The sequence below is a fragment of the Columba livia genome, chromosome 20, assembly GCF_036013475.1.
Source record: "Columba livia isolate bColLiv1 breed racing homer chromosome 20, bColLiv1.pat.W.v2, whole genome shotgun sequence".
In the NCBI taxonomy this organism is placed as follows: domain Eukaryota; kingdom Metazoa; phylum Chordata; class Aves; order Columbiformes; family Columbidae; genus Columba; species Columba livia.
Window position 1 is genome coordinate 9590009 of NC_088621.1, and position 14195 is coordinate 9604203.

General features: G+C 47.0%; 1 protein-coding gene across 3 annotated transcripts in view; it reads left to right on the plus strand.

The window, feature by feature from the left end:
- The window catches only part of GALNT17 (polypeptide N-acetylgalactosaminyltransferase 17), a 215109-nt gene that overhangs the window by 131176 nt on the left and 69738 nt on the right, over positions 1-14195 (plus strand). For all 3 annotated transcript variants that reach the window (XM_065037207.1, XM_005511603.4, XM_065037208.1), the window contains one exon: positions 10694-10811. In XM_065037207.1, coding sequence (XP_064893279.1) covers positions 10694-10811 — 118 coding nt within the window. The remainder of the gene's footprint in view (positions 1-10693; positions 10812-14195) is intronic.

Consider the following 14195-nt stretch of genomic DNA (forward strand, 5'->3'; position numbering starts at 1 on the left):
GTGAGAAGCTGGAGGAGTATTTTGGTGTAAGCGCTGCACTGGAGAAATGCTTTTGGGGTTTGGGTGATGCATCATGACTGCCTGCCTTGCTGTGTCACGTATCTTCATCCAGAAGGGGCGAAAAGGGGCTGCAGGGTTGTGATGGGACTGAGCCACCGCGTGGTATTGGCCTCCCAAACCTGGACTGATCCACACAGATGTGTGTAAGCACAGATGGGCGCGTTTTGTGATGGGCAGGGTGGTGGCACAACCTTCTCCAGCTAGGATTTTGGGTTTTTGGAAGGAAGCAGCTGTGGTCAACAGCAGGATGACCATGAGCCAACAATGTGCCCCTGTGGCCAAGAAGGTCAATGGTACCTGCGGTATGTGAGGAAGAGTGTGACCGGCAGGTCAGGGAGGTTGTTCCTCCCCCTCTGCTCTGCCCTGGTGAGGCCACATCTGGAGTTCTGGGCCCAGTTCTGGGCTCCCCAGTTCAAGAAGGACAAGGAATTACTGGAGAGTCCAGCAGAGGGACACAGAGATGCTGAGGGGTCTGGAGCATCTTTGTGATGAGGAGACACTGAGAGAGCTGGGGCTGTTGAGCTGGAGTAGAGAAGCTGAGAGGGATCTGATCCATGGGATCAATAGCTCAGGGTGGGTGTCAGAGGATGGAGCAGACTCTGTTCAGTGGTGCCCAACGCCAGGGTGAGGGGCAACGGGCACAGACTGAAACACAGGAGGCTCCATGTGAACATGAGCAGAAACTTGTTTGCTGGGAGGTGCCAGAGCCTGGCCCAGGCTGCCCAGAGCGGGTGTGGAGTCTCCTTCTCTGAGACATTCCAACCGCCTGGACCCACCTGTGTGATCTGCTCTGTGACCCTGCGTGAGCAGGGCTGGGCTGGGGATCTGCAGAGCTCCTGCAGCCCAACCAGCCTGGGGTTCTGGGGTTCTGTACTGGGATCATTCCACAGAAGAGAAGCTGAGAATAGAGCTCCTGGGAAGCGCTCACTGAGATGTGGGACCCCAGCGAATTAAGTGGGAACACTGATTTTCCTGTTCTAGGGCACAACACGCTGCCCAAGTCCCACTTTGGGCACCGCGGGCTCTTTAGCACCGTGGATCAGAGTGAGCGATCTGGTGGTTTGAATCTGGATCCTTCAGCTCCAACTCAGCACTTTAGCTGGGTCACTGCTGTGTTGGGCTCAGAGTTGTGTCTGTGGCAAAGAGAAGGTTATTTACCACTGAAATTGGTTCGTTGTGATTTTTGCATTAGGTGGAGAGGAAGAACATGACTGAAAGTCAGACACTTTGCCGCCCTTGAGAAAAATATATTCATCTTAAAAAAAGAAAAGTAAATAACATGTTCCTGTAAAGTGCCTGTTAGTTATACATATTACATCTAAAAGTAATTATCATTTAATTAGCAGTCTAGCAACAGTGGAAGGAGATGAAGTTACAGTTACCTTGCATTAATTACTGATAGCAAGGGAAGGGCCGTGTTCCTGATGAAGCGATTCCTGCAGAAGCGATTTGGGACTGAACCCACCGGGGCTGGGGGCTGTGGAAATTGGGACGTCAAAGACCCAGGGGTGTTACCAAAATGTCCCCACCGCAGGTTTGCCATAATCCGTGTCTAATTTGTCCGTAAGGAATTAGATGCTCCCATTTGAAAGTCAGTGGGGTTAGGATTAGATGTCAGATTAGATGAGCAAGATGTCTGTGACATCCAAACTCTGCTCTCTATCGTACGTGTTTCTAAGGATACGTTTTGTTACAAGTCGGGGGTCAGAAGGGCCAAAAGATGATGTGTTAGAGGAAATAAAATACAAGAAATCTTCCCGTTTTTTGAGGTGAAATCCCAGTGTTTACCTGCTCTGGTGTCAGTGGGGTTTTTGAAGTGGTACAAATGCTACACCTTAAATGTAAGACTAGCTAAAAGCATTGTCTGCTTGTTAAATCTAGTACTATATAAAAATATTGTCTGCTCGAGGAACTGGGAAATAGTTTGGAGGTGTTGGCTGCCCAGCAGTGGTGTTAAATCCAGGTGTCTGGGAGGACTGGTGAAGCCGTCACCCGTTCTGCTTTGAGCTGCCCAATGAGCTGGATTTCAGTTGCTGCCAATTAGCAGAAATGAGGTTTTAAACTACTTCTGGGCAAACTTTGAAGCCAGTCCCTGACGTTGCCCTGGGGAGCGAGTTCTGCGTCTCTACCGTGCAGTAAATAGGTCTGATTTGCATAGACAAACACTACCCTTTTAATGAAGAGTTCACGTGAGATTGAAAACCCATGAATAAGCTGTTCAGGAGGGTTGTTGCCATTTGCGTTGAAGAGGCGACTGATAGTCAATAGTAGGAAGAGACCGTGACCTTCTGTTGATTAATCTGTAAAGGCACGTGCTGTCCTTACCCACCCGCCTTAACAGCAGCTTTCCTGGGTGGTGAGACATCCAGAAGAAGAGACTCGGATTTTCTCTCACCCCCAGCTCAGATTAAAACTGCAAACTGCTTTGTTGTGCTAGAATTTTGCCTCATGTTGGTTAACGTGTTTTAACTAATGAGATGTAAGAAAACATCTATTTTCCTTGCGGAGACAAGGCTTTGTGGCTTAGCGCCTGGGTTTGATTACAAGATGTACCGCGGCTGGATAATCTCTGCGCGAGTCAAATGTAACAGCAATTTCCAGATCTGCTTGGAGTGTAAGACCTTTAGGGGACCAGTCACGTAGGAAAAGTACAACCAGGTTAACTAAATACTGTGCCGTTCTGACTCTTCATCCGTGCTAATCTGTGCTCCCCGTTGTATTCTGTCTCTGTGCAATAGCTTCCCAGCCCGGGAACGTATTTTTCTTGCTTTTTTTAATGCATTTTTCAGCAGATTCCAATACAAGCCAGCGCACATATGAAAATCATGCTCTGCTTTATCTCAGCCTCTAAATCTGTGTTGTGTCTCTTATAGGACTGTCCCTAATAAATTGCCGTGAGTGATCATGGTTATTTCCTGCAATTCTTTGTGAATAAACGGGACACCATTAAAGGTCAAACCTCGTTTGCAAACGTGCAGTTGTTGGGAAGGAGCCTCTTTCCCAGGCTCATCCCTGCAGGAAGGGTGGGTTCCCGTGCGCCCATCTCTGCGCTGCCTCCAGGAATAGCTCTGCAACTGCCATTAAATCAGCTAAAACGAAGAACCATCCTTTAAGTATATCCCAAGGGACAATCCTGTAATTGCAACTATTTCCTCAAAACCATTCCTGAACAGAGGCTGAGTCACATTGGAAGGGTAATTATCAAATTTACTTTCTCCAAGGTGACTCCTTCAAGTCTTGTGCTCTGAGTTATGGTTTTTGAGACTCAGACGCTGCGGTGCAGCGTTGCTCCCCGAGCACGCACAGCGAGCGGGACCGGACACCTCGCGCTGTCGCCAGCACCTGGGCAAATGATGGAGAAAAGCCCAGAACGCCTTCGTGTGTGTGAATTCCCACAAGGCTCACTCCCATCCCGGTCCGGAAGGGTTTCTCAAGGTTGGTGTCGTTCGCTGAGGTCCCAACAAGGTGGGAGACGCTGGGGCAGTTGGCACCTGGGCCAAGTGTCTTTTGCTTCCAAGTGGCTGTGGAAATGGATTAAGCTCTGGTCCGTGTAATGGAGACCTTTGGGGCTGGAGTTTTACTTCAGCTGACAAAATACATGGAGTTGGGGGCTATTACTACCTGCACACAAGCATTTTGATGGCCTCAAACAGCACACGTCTGCACAAAAACCTCTGCTGAAAGCGCCCAAGAAAATGGGACTGTGGCGGTGGGTGCTCATCCGGTGAGTTTTAGTGCTGGGACATTTTGGGGTTTTCCAAAATAAATAAGGAAGGAAAATGCTTTTAGGCAGTGACTATGCCAGCAGTTTTTAGGCTGGAGGGGAAATTTTGTGATTGAGTTACAGTCCTGAAGCTCGGATGTGTAGATGGAAATCTGCGTGAGGCTCGGACGCTCTGTCTTAGCACCATGAGGGTATGTGCACAGTTTTCATTGCTGCTGATGGCTTAAAGCAAGGCTAGAAATAGCAAATTGTGTGCACAATGTCTCGCTTATAAGTTTATTAGCTACTAGTGCTTTTCGTACTGTAGATGACTTAAACTGGGGGTGTCTGGCACACATAACAATATTGATAGGTAATTCAGCAGCGCCAATGGGGAAATCACTAAAGTGATTTATAAAAGCTTTTCCTCAAGAGCTTTTCGGTATTATACCCGTCTGACAGACGAGGAAACAGAGGTACAAAGAAGTTAAATGCTTTGCCCGAGGTCCCAGAGTGAGCCTCTTCTCGACGTGGAAATCGGAGCAGGCATCCAACAGCGACAAAGTCAAATCCATCTCGAGCAAGGTCACAGGCATGGGTAGATATAATAGGTATTTTAAAAAATACATGGTTTTCACAGCTTCTGTGCCATTAATAGTTTAAGTCGTATTAATCTCCAGTAAATTCAGAAAAGGCATTCAATCTAGCATCTCTTTTATGTGGTATCTCTTATTTTTAATTTGTTTCGCAGGTTCTCTAGTACTTAGCAACAGCAGGAAAATAAACCAATTTGAAACAGACAATTAACCAAGGTCACGGGGGCAGGGAAGCGAGAATTATTCAAGAAACAACTATTGTTAGATGCCATCCTGGGGATAATATTAGGCAAGGTACACTGCTGTGGGCTAAAATGCCATTCCTTCCTAGAAATTTTATTACATTCTCGTGAAAGACATGCAGCTTTGGTCTGCCCAGGCCATTACGCAGGCAGTGAAGGGGAGCTGAGAGCACCACGTCTGCATGGAGATGCCCCACTGGAGGAGGCAGCAGCAGTATGTATTTCTCCTTTGGAGATGTGCTGCTCATGTGACATTAGTTTTTGGGATTCTGCCATCAGCCCCTTGCCCTGGCACTGCTGTTAACCACCTCCCGCGGCCGCCCTGGCGCTCAAACACTCCTCCATTACTGCAGACTTCTTAAATTAATGAGCTGAAGTTTATTTTGAGAGCAGATAACTGCTCCACAGCATGCACCCAGGCTGTGTCTGCCTCGTGTGCTTGCTTGTGGGAGCAGCTGGGATGGGATGAAGGGGTGAGACGGGCACCATTGCAGTTGAGTTCCCAAAGGGGAGGATGGTGCTGCCTCATCAGCATCCTCATCCTCACTGCTGCCACCTGGATGTGACCAAATCCTCTCTGAGGACAGGGATGCGAAGTGCGGTGGTGGGGTCAGCCAGAATTGCCTTTAGTCCTCTGGTTTGCTCTGCCTGGTCCTGCCATTTGCCCTGCACAGAGAGTTGTCGTGCCCTGGTATCATCTCATTTTAGAGGAAAATGAGGTTGCTTCCAGCTTTGGGCTCTGCCTGAACCTCCCTGTCACAGCCACTCTGATGGCCCCAGTTCCTGGCAGGTCAGGCTCAGCAGGACAGTCCCCAAGGCTGCACATGGCCCCCAAGCCAAGTGCAATTGAAAAAGGCGCTTGTTTTCCAAATGTTTAATTCATTTGGTTCCTTTCCTCTGCCCTCAAAACCCGAGGGAGCAGAGGTTTTGCAGCGAGACCAACAGCAGGTTGCCCAGGACAGCGCAGACCCGGGGTGTCACTTGGAGCCCTGCGCCATCCCAGAGCCGTCCTGCTGTGGTCACACTGGGACCAGTGCCTGGGCTGCACTGGGCTGGACTGGCCGGGAAGGCACTTGGGACAGGAGGCTCCATCCTGGAGTTCCCTCATGAGGCCGATCAGTCCCTGAGCCCCAAGGACACAGAATCACAGAATCCCAGGATGTCAGGGGTTGGAAGGGACCTGGAAAGCTCATCCAGTGCAATCCCCCCATGGAGCAGGAACACCCAGATGAGGTTACACAGGAAGGTGTCCAGGCGGGTTGGAATGTCTGCACAGAAGGAGACTCCACAACCTCCCTGGGCACCCTGGGCCAGGCTCTGCCACCCTCACCGGGAACAAGTTTCTTCTCATCTTTCAGTGGAACCTCCTGTGTTCCAGTTTGAACCCATTGCCCCTTGTCCTGTCATTAGTTGTCACCGAGAAGAGCCTGGCTCCTTCCTCCTGACACTCACCCTTTATATATCTGTAAACATTAATGAGTCCCCCCTCAGTCTCCTCTTGTCCAGCTCCAGAGCCCCAGCTCCCTCAGCCTTTCCTCACACGGGAGATGCTCCACTCACGGTTATTGCCAGCAGAGGAAAGGGCTTTGCACGGTCTCTGGAGGCCTCTCTTGGAGCTCTGACCAGAGGGGACAATCCATAATACCACATAATTGTGTTTAATTTCTCTTGCTATAAACCTGTGTTTATCCCGGTCTTTGTTTATTCTGCATTATGCTAACTGTGCCACAAGTGCAGAAGCACGGAGGTGATGACACTGACAGTTGTTTCTGTTTGCAAATTGGGCCTTTAATTTCATCTCTGGCCAAGAGAAAATCAAGTGTTTTATGACAAAATGCCACTTAAAAATAAAGATCATATAATCATTTTGGTTGGAAGAGACCCTTGGGATCATTGAGTCCAACTATAACCTAAATCGAGTGCTAAACCTAAGAAATTATGTTCTCCCTTACCTTGGCGTAGTCAGGGAAACCATTGACAGGACATTACTTAAATCCACAGGTTGAATTTGATGCAATTTGATAATTTTCTACATATTATGAGTTTGGTAAATGTAAAGCTCGGAGTCTCGCAGCGTTCCCTGCTGAGGTGCCGGCTCCCACCAGTGACCCCCCAGCTGTGACACAGACGGGCAGCAAAAGTGGGAAATTGTGTGTGTTTTGGACAAGTCTGAAAGCTCAAAATGGAAAATAAGACATTTGAATTTGGTATGTTAAGTTAGGAATGACAAATTTGGGAGAGGGACAAATAACACCTTTCCGGACAGGTAAAGGACCATCCCAGGTGTTGCTAAATGTGCTGTGTCTCCTGAAGCGGTGGGAATGTGATGCTGAAGGTAGAGCAATGCCGTGATTGAAGTTTATTAAAGACAACAGCAGTTTAATGGAAACTGGACAGCCCAGCAGTTCTTAAAGTTTATTCTCAGCCTTTTGCTGCTCAGCGGCATGACTGCTAATTATTTTTTTAATATCTTTTTTCTACATATTTTATAACTTGCGCTTTAGTGTAAAATTGGAAGCAAAATCCAATTGGGTAAGAAAATTAATTTCCTTGAATTGAAAAAGCAATCTACTTGAGACTTTTTAATCATTAGATGGTAACTGTGCACTAAAGAAAGGAAGACCATTAAAGTAACTTAATAGACTGGGATAAACGTTTTTCCCTGTATCTTCTTCATCTTTACTTAGAGATTCATGCAGAGGATATTTCATAAAAGCTGCTCTTCTCGACCTTTCGTCACTTATTGTATAGAGGAGCCAACTGAAATAATAGTAAGGACCTAAAGCTGTGCATTTCTGGATACAAAACCAATAGCCCCGCTAAACATCTCGTTCATCCTTTTCTGCCAAATTCTGCCTTTTTCTCATTAAAGAAAGAATAGCTGTTGGGACAAATAAAAGTGCATTTAGCTGAACTGAGCTGCGTGATTTTTAAAAACAAACTATGTTAATGCTTTTAATTAAGGGATACAGGAAGAAGAGGCTTTATCAGCTCTTTGTCTGCAGGCCATTATTTCATTCTGGATGGACGATCTGTTATTGTAAACGTCCACCTTTTTGAAGGATTTACTACAAAATCAAATGGTGTTTTTATTTAAATGGTTGAGCGCCGCTTGGTTCCTCATTTATTTAATATGGAGGCATTGTTACAAAGAATAAAGCAGCACTTAATTTGTATTGCCCGAGGGACATGGGACCTTGCGCTGCTTTTCAGGCTTCACAGTGCTGTATGTGGAAAACAGAGGAAAATTGGATCGTTACAACATCCCAATCAGGCCATTTCCAAGGGCGTTTTGGAGGGGATCGTTGACTCTGCGGTCTATAAAGTCATGTTGCAAAATAATAATGAAAAAAGCTTTATTGGGCTACAGCTACCGTGTGCGGTTTCCAGTTCAGAAACTCCTGTTTATCTGGTGGGGAGTTCCCAGTCACCCAAACTGTTGGGCCAGAAATGCAGTTCTGTTTGTCTGAAGCTCTCACCTGGCTTTAAGTGATCTCTTGAGTGCCCTTCACAGAACCAGCAGGTTCTGAGTGAAGTCGGAGGTTCCCGTGTTCCCCCACACCTATTCCCAGTGGAGCAGATGAACTGGCTTGTTCACGCTCCACATAAAACCACAACAACTTACCCTTCTATTTAATTCCAGGAGGTAATCTGGGATAATGGAGCTATTAGATTTGGCATCTGTAATGTGGTTATCATTTCAGAAAGAATTGTTTCTGCTAATGGCAGTTAACTTGCTACAAATAAAGCAAGAGAATTGAAATCTTAAGTACTAGAGTGGCAGCAAAGCATGAAACATTATAGTGCTTATTGGAAGGAAGGCCGAGCTGGCTGTCAGGGAAGAAATCTATTGAAAAAGCCCACTGATGGATTCAATTTGTAACTAATTTAATATGGCAGCACTGTTCAGCTCTTCTACCAGTCTATTTGAAGTACTGAAATGTCTATAAATAATAATACTTAGGTGGCTAGAACTCGTCATCCCAGGAGCTCGGGGTTTCACAAGGGTTCGTTTGGCCGCTGTTGGTGGCGCTGAGCCCAGGGTGTCTCGGGGACCCCAGATGTTCTTCTGGCTGATACGAATATTTCGTGTGGTGTGGATGGAGAGGTTGAGCGTGGGTCTGACCCTTGCTGTCTGTACACCGTGTCTGCTTATATTCGAGGGTGTTTTCCTCCTCTTTGAGCCGTGACTGGTTAGTTCAGCCTTGAACACACTCGACAACGCGGACAATGAAATGTGCTTTGAGCCAGGACTTGGCAGCTGACGCTAAAATCCCAGAACCCCAGGCTGGTTGGGCTGCAGGAGCTCTGCAGATCCCCAGCCCAGCCCTGCTCACGCAGGGTCACAGAGCAGATCACACAGGTGGCTCCAGGCGGTTGGAATGTCTCAGAGAAGGAGACTCCACACCCGCTCTGGGCAGCCTGGGCCAGGCTCTGGCACCTCCCAGCAAACAAGTTTCTGCTCATGTTCACATGGAGCCTCCTGTGTTTCAGTCTGTGCCCGTTGCCCCTCACCCTGGCGTTGGGCACCACTGAACAGAGTCTGCTCCATCCTCTGACACCCACCCTGAGCTATTGATCCATGGATCAGATCCCTCTCAGCTTCTCTTCTCCAGCTCAACAGCCCCAGCTCTCTCAGTGTCTCCTCATCACAAAGATGCTCCAGACCCCTCAGCATCTCTGTGTTCCTCCGCTGGACTCTGTCCAGTAATTCCTTGTCCTTCTTGCACTGGGGAGCCCAAACTGGATGCAAATACATGATCCTGTTACCCCGTTTCTACCTCAAGGCCAGTTTCCCTCTGGAGAATTTCCACCTCTGACCAGTGTGATGAGATTTCCAGATTCACAGGCTGCCGCTGGTGTTACACCCTTCAAGGCTTCCCCAGTGTCCTCTAGTCGCAGGTGAGGAGCTGCGTTGTCTCCTCTGTGCTGATCCCTCTAAGCGGATCCTTGTTTGTTTTTTCTTTACAGCATGGATTCAAATCAAGGCAAGTTAAAGGGAAGAACAGTTTTTATATTTCTATTTTAGTACAGAAAATATCCCAGGGGGTAAACTTTCCACATACCATAACCGCAACAGGTTTGTGTATCCCCAAGCAGCAAGAGCATTATGATATGTTTTTTTCCAGTGCCATGCTCTGTGGCAAAGTGCAATTTTATAGAGAGGGGTCACAAGTGTTTAATCACTCAAAAAATACCCCCAAACACAATCTCAGGTTGTGTGAACCAGAGCAGCATGCTCACATCAGATGGAGATCTGGTCCAGCTGGGGAAGGAGGGAGGGGCGGTGCGTGTGCCCATGGCAGCCGGGGTCATTAGCAAACCCAGCCATCTATTACATCCTTGAAATTGCCCGGTTATTATAAATTTACCCTTGACACTAAGTTTCCGCTCAGTTTTTCTGCTATTCTGTTGATGTCAGTGTTGTTAGGACTGCTCTCGTTTTTCTCGGTTGTTTTCCTGAGCGGACACTGTAGGTGGTGGCCCCGCGGAGCTGCAGCTGAGCTGCTCTTAGCTCCAGGGCACAGGATGAACGTGACTTAATCTCTAAGCCAGAGCCCTGTCGATGTTGGTGGAACTGGGCCGATGTTTCTGCAAGCGGCTGAGTTTTTACAGAATTTGCTTTTTCAAGTGTGTGATTTACCTCGCTGTTGGTAGTTGATAACGACTCGTTTGTCATCATCCCAATCTGAAACCTCGTTTCACAAGGCACCGTAAAAACTGCTGTCCGTCTTGAAGTCTTCTCTGTTACATGCTAGGGGAAAATAAGAGAAAGGAAACACCATTATTGTATTTCCTTCACAAACGGGGATTTGAAACCCCAAGAATTTGTGCCCATAGATGCACCAAGCCAAGACCTGAAGGCTTTGAAGTAATTTAATCCCAGGCGAACTCTTTCTCCAGTCCACACAGTGAAATGAATTTACATTTTAGACAATGTCATTGCAGTGGTAAAGAATATCTTCAAAGGCACAGAACTCGCTCATCGCTGCAAAGTCTCTGAGGTAACTTCGCAGCAACGAGCCCTCAGTCCATTAAACATTGGAAAACGTCAATAATTGCGCATTTCTGTTGGTTTTCTTTTTGTCCAGGACGCCGGCAATGATCGGTTGCTCGTTCGTTGTGCACAGAAAGTTCTTCGGAGAAATTGGGCTTCTCGATCCCGGGATGGACGTGTACGGAGGGGAGAACATAGAGCTCGGCATCAAGGTTTGTGACACATTTGTGAGAAAAATTGCATCTGAACAGTATTTAGGGAACCCAAAGCAACACTTTAACAAATTGGCATGAACAGTTATTAGAAGGCTTCAGGGGAACTGAGCGCTGGTGTGTTTTATAGCATTTGAATTTAACTTTAAAGGGGAAAATTACTTGTTTTTAGGGGTGAATGCATTTTTTAGTTCCTTGGTTGCTTATTGGTCTGACCTGATGCAAAAAACTGAGTTGAAATGGCTTGTCAACACATCCAGGCCCTGGGCATGTTGTTACACCATTAAGTTATAGGTATGTTAAATATGAGAAAAAATATAGTGCCACTTTAGTGATGTGAACAGTCTTAGGCAAGTTCGTGGGACTTTTGAATTTGCTTTTTAAGGTGAAACGTGAATAGTTGTATTTTTAGAGCATCCGCACAGATATTCGTTGTTACAGAATCCACCGTGACAACATTGCTTGATTACTACGTACAATATTGGATGTGGCTTAGTGATTCAAGTGTTTACATACAGTGAAGTGATTCATAAGCAATGAATTCAATGTTCAGACGCAACTCGGGATGGCGAAGTCCGTGGAGATTCTTGCAGGCACGTTTTAGAGCACAGCACTTGTACGTTAACAAAGTGAGAGGGAGAGGCTTGAGACTTGGAACTGGAAAATTGAATTGACCGTGCTGCTGTAAAATTGAAAAATCATTGCTCAGCTTGTGGATTTACCAGAGGATATTTGCTTTGCTGGCAAATCAGGAGAAACTTAAAAAAATCTGTTGTTGTTGGCTACAGGGAGCAATAATCTCACTTAAACAAGGGAGTAGAAATTAAGGGCTTTAAAGATGCCGTATAGCTCTTCTGCATGTGAAGTAATTATTGCACATCATCATGCAGCGCATTTCTGGGGTCTAGAGAGATCCCGCTCTCAGCCAGGCTTCTCTTGTGGCCGGCCTTATTTGTGTGTTTGTGGGATATTTAACAATATCATTGTGGAACTAGTCTTCACACAATTAGTAATTCAACCCGCCTGCTGGGGTTTTGGGGGATTTCATGCAAGATTGGCTTCCTAACAGGAAAAATAAGGTGGATGTCTCAGGGACCAAGTGATGAGCATATGTCCTCTTCTTTTCCACATGCTGAACTTTATAGAAAGGCTATTTAATACACATCCTTTTGGAAAAACAATCATCGCTGTCTTCCCCAAGTGACTTTCCAGACTTGCATTTCTAACCCAGAGGTTCGCCCACTCGTATACTGTGTGTTCTGGTCAAGGTTTTAAAAATATTGGTGGTTTTGAGAGCCAGAATACTTAGGAAATCCACCTTGTAGAATGTAGATATTCAAAGATTCCTGAGCTCTGCCAATTGCTCTCTGTGCAAGTGTCTTACGTAGCTAGAGCTGGAAAAGTAATTGGGCAGTTCCTTGCTTATTTCAGTGACTTTTTGATGAAAATAAGTACAGAAAATATGTATTTTCCTTTTGATTATGCAAATACTATCATCTGTCTGAGAATCCCATGGCATTTTTTTTAACATTCTCCTCTTGCATTACCAAAAATGCTCAAAGAACCAAAATGACATTGTAAACCAGCTGAGGCTATCGGAGGGACATGGAAAACTCACAGTGTTTCAGGCAAAAGCACAAGTTAATTTTGGCAAAATTAAATGCAGGTAAACTGAATAACAAAATGAAATCAGTAGGTGAGAAGGTTGGGCTGTCCTAACCTAGAAAGGCTAAGGCCTTATAGTGCGTAAGAGCTGTGTTATATTAATACGCTGCAAGATTCCAAGCATCCCCGGGATGCTCAGATAATCGTAGTAAGTCCATTAACCACGTTGCTGCCCCAGGCAAATTCCTGTTGTGCTGGCGGGGCAGCTTTGGCCCTGACAAGGGAAACACGCTGTTCTCTGTTACTGTATTTTCTCTTATTGTTCCCGATGTCCAGTGCTTCACTTCCCCAGGCAGAACTGAGTCTAATTCCCCTTTTCTTGGCAGAGAGCGGAGAAGAGTTTGCTAAGCAAGGCAGTTTAGCCTAATATTTCAACCAAGTGGTTTTCAACATGCCTTTTTTAGTTCTTTCCCTCTCAAAGTGTGCCTTGCAATTGAATTCCAGCAGCACCAGGTCTTTCTTACCGTGTTGACAGGAACAAGGACCAAACATTTGATGTGGCCCTGCGTTCATAACTGCCCCCAGCAGACTGTTTGTGGAAATCTCATCCTGGCGCCTGGCTGGGGACCAGACGATGCTGGTGGAGCTGCTGGGCCAGATGTGGAGACATCTCACAACTGCTCTCTCTGTATGAGCCAGGAGGACAATCGTCCGCTGCCCGTCCTGAGGAACACACAGGTGCTGGGGACCCACAGCCCTTCCCCAGGCCCAGAACAAATAACCTGCTCTCTTTAAACAAGCTTTGCGCTAAGTCTTTTAGCCCTTTGCTGTACCGAATACTGCTTTGATTTTTTTTTTTTATTTTTTGCAGGAACAACCCCAGGTTCCAGTATAAGTTGGGGAACGAGCTGTTGGAGAGCAGTGTAGGGGAAAGGGACCTGGGGGTCCTGGGGACAGCAGGGTGACCATGAGCCAGCACTGGGCCCTTGTGGCCAGGAAGGCCAATGGTACCTGGGGTGGGTTAGAAGGGGGTGGTCAGTAGGTCAGAGAGGTTCTCCTGCCCCTCTGCTCTGCCCTGGGGAGACCACACCTGGAATATTGTGTCCAGCTGTGGCCCCTCAGTTCCAGCAGGACAGGGAACTGCTGGAGAGAGTCCAGCGCAGCCACCAAGATGCTGGAGGGAGTGGAGCATCTCCCGTGTGAGGAAAGGCTGAGGGAGCTGGGGCTCTGGAGCTGGACAAGAGGAGACTGAGGGGTCACTCATTCATGGGGATCAATATGGAAAGGGGGAGTGTCAGGAGGATGGAGCCAGGCTCTTCTGGTGACAACCAGTGACAGGACAAGGGGTAATGGGTACAAACTGGAACACTGGAGATTCCACTTAAATATGAGAAGAAACTTCTTCCTGGTGAGGGTGGCAGAGCCTGGCCCAGGCTGCCCAGGGGGGTTGTGGAGTCTCCTTCTGTGCAGACATTCCAACCCGCCTGGACACCTTCCTGTGTAACCTCATCTGGGTGTTCCTGCTCCATGGGGGGATTGCACTGGATGAGCTTTCCAGGGCCCTTCAACCCCTGACATTCTGGGATTTTGTGATTTTATTAAGTTAGTGTCCACTTTCCAGGGCTTGGAAGTGTTGACGCTGCTCTGGGTCCCCATCAGTTCTATGTGTGAATTTTGGCTTGTCTGACCATCTCTGCTCCTTCTGTTGAAATTTTTTGTTTTATTTTAAAACTCTTTGTGGCCCTCTGTTTTGGTGGCTGTGTGACCAAGTGGGAAGGC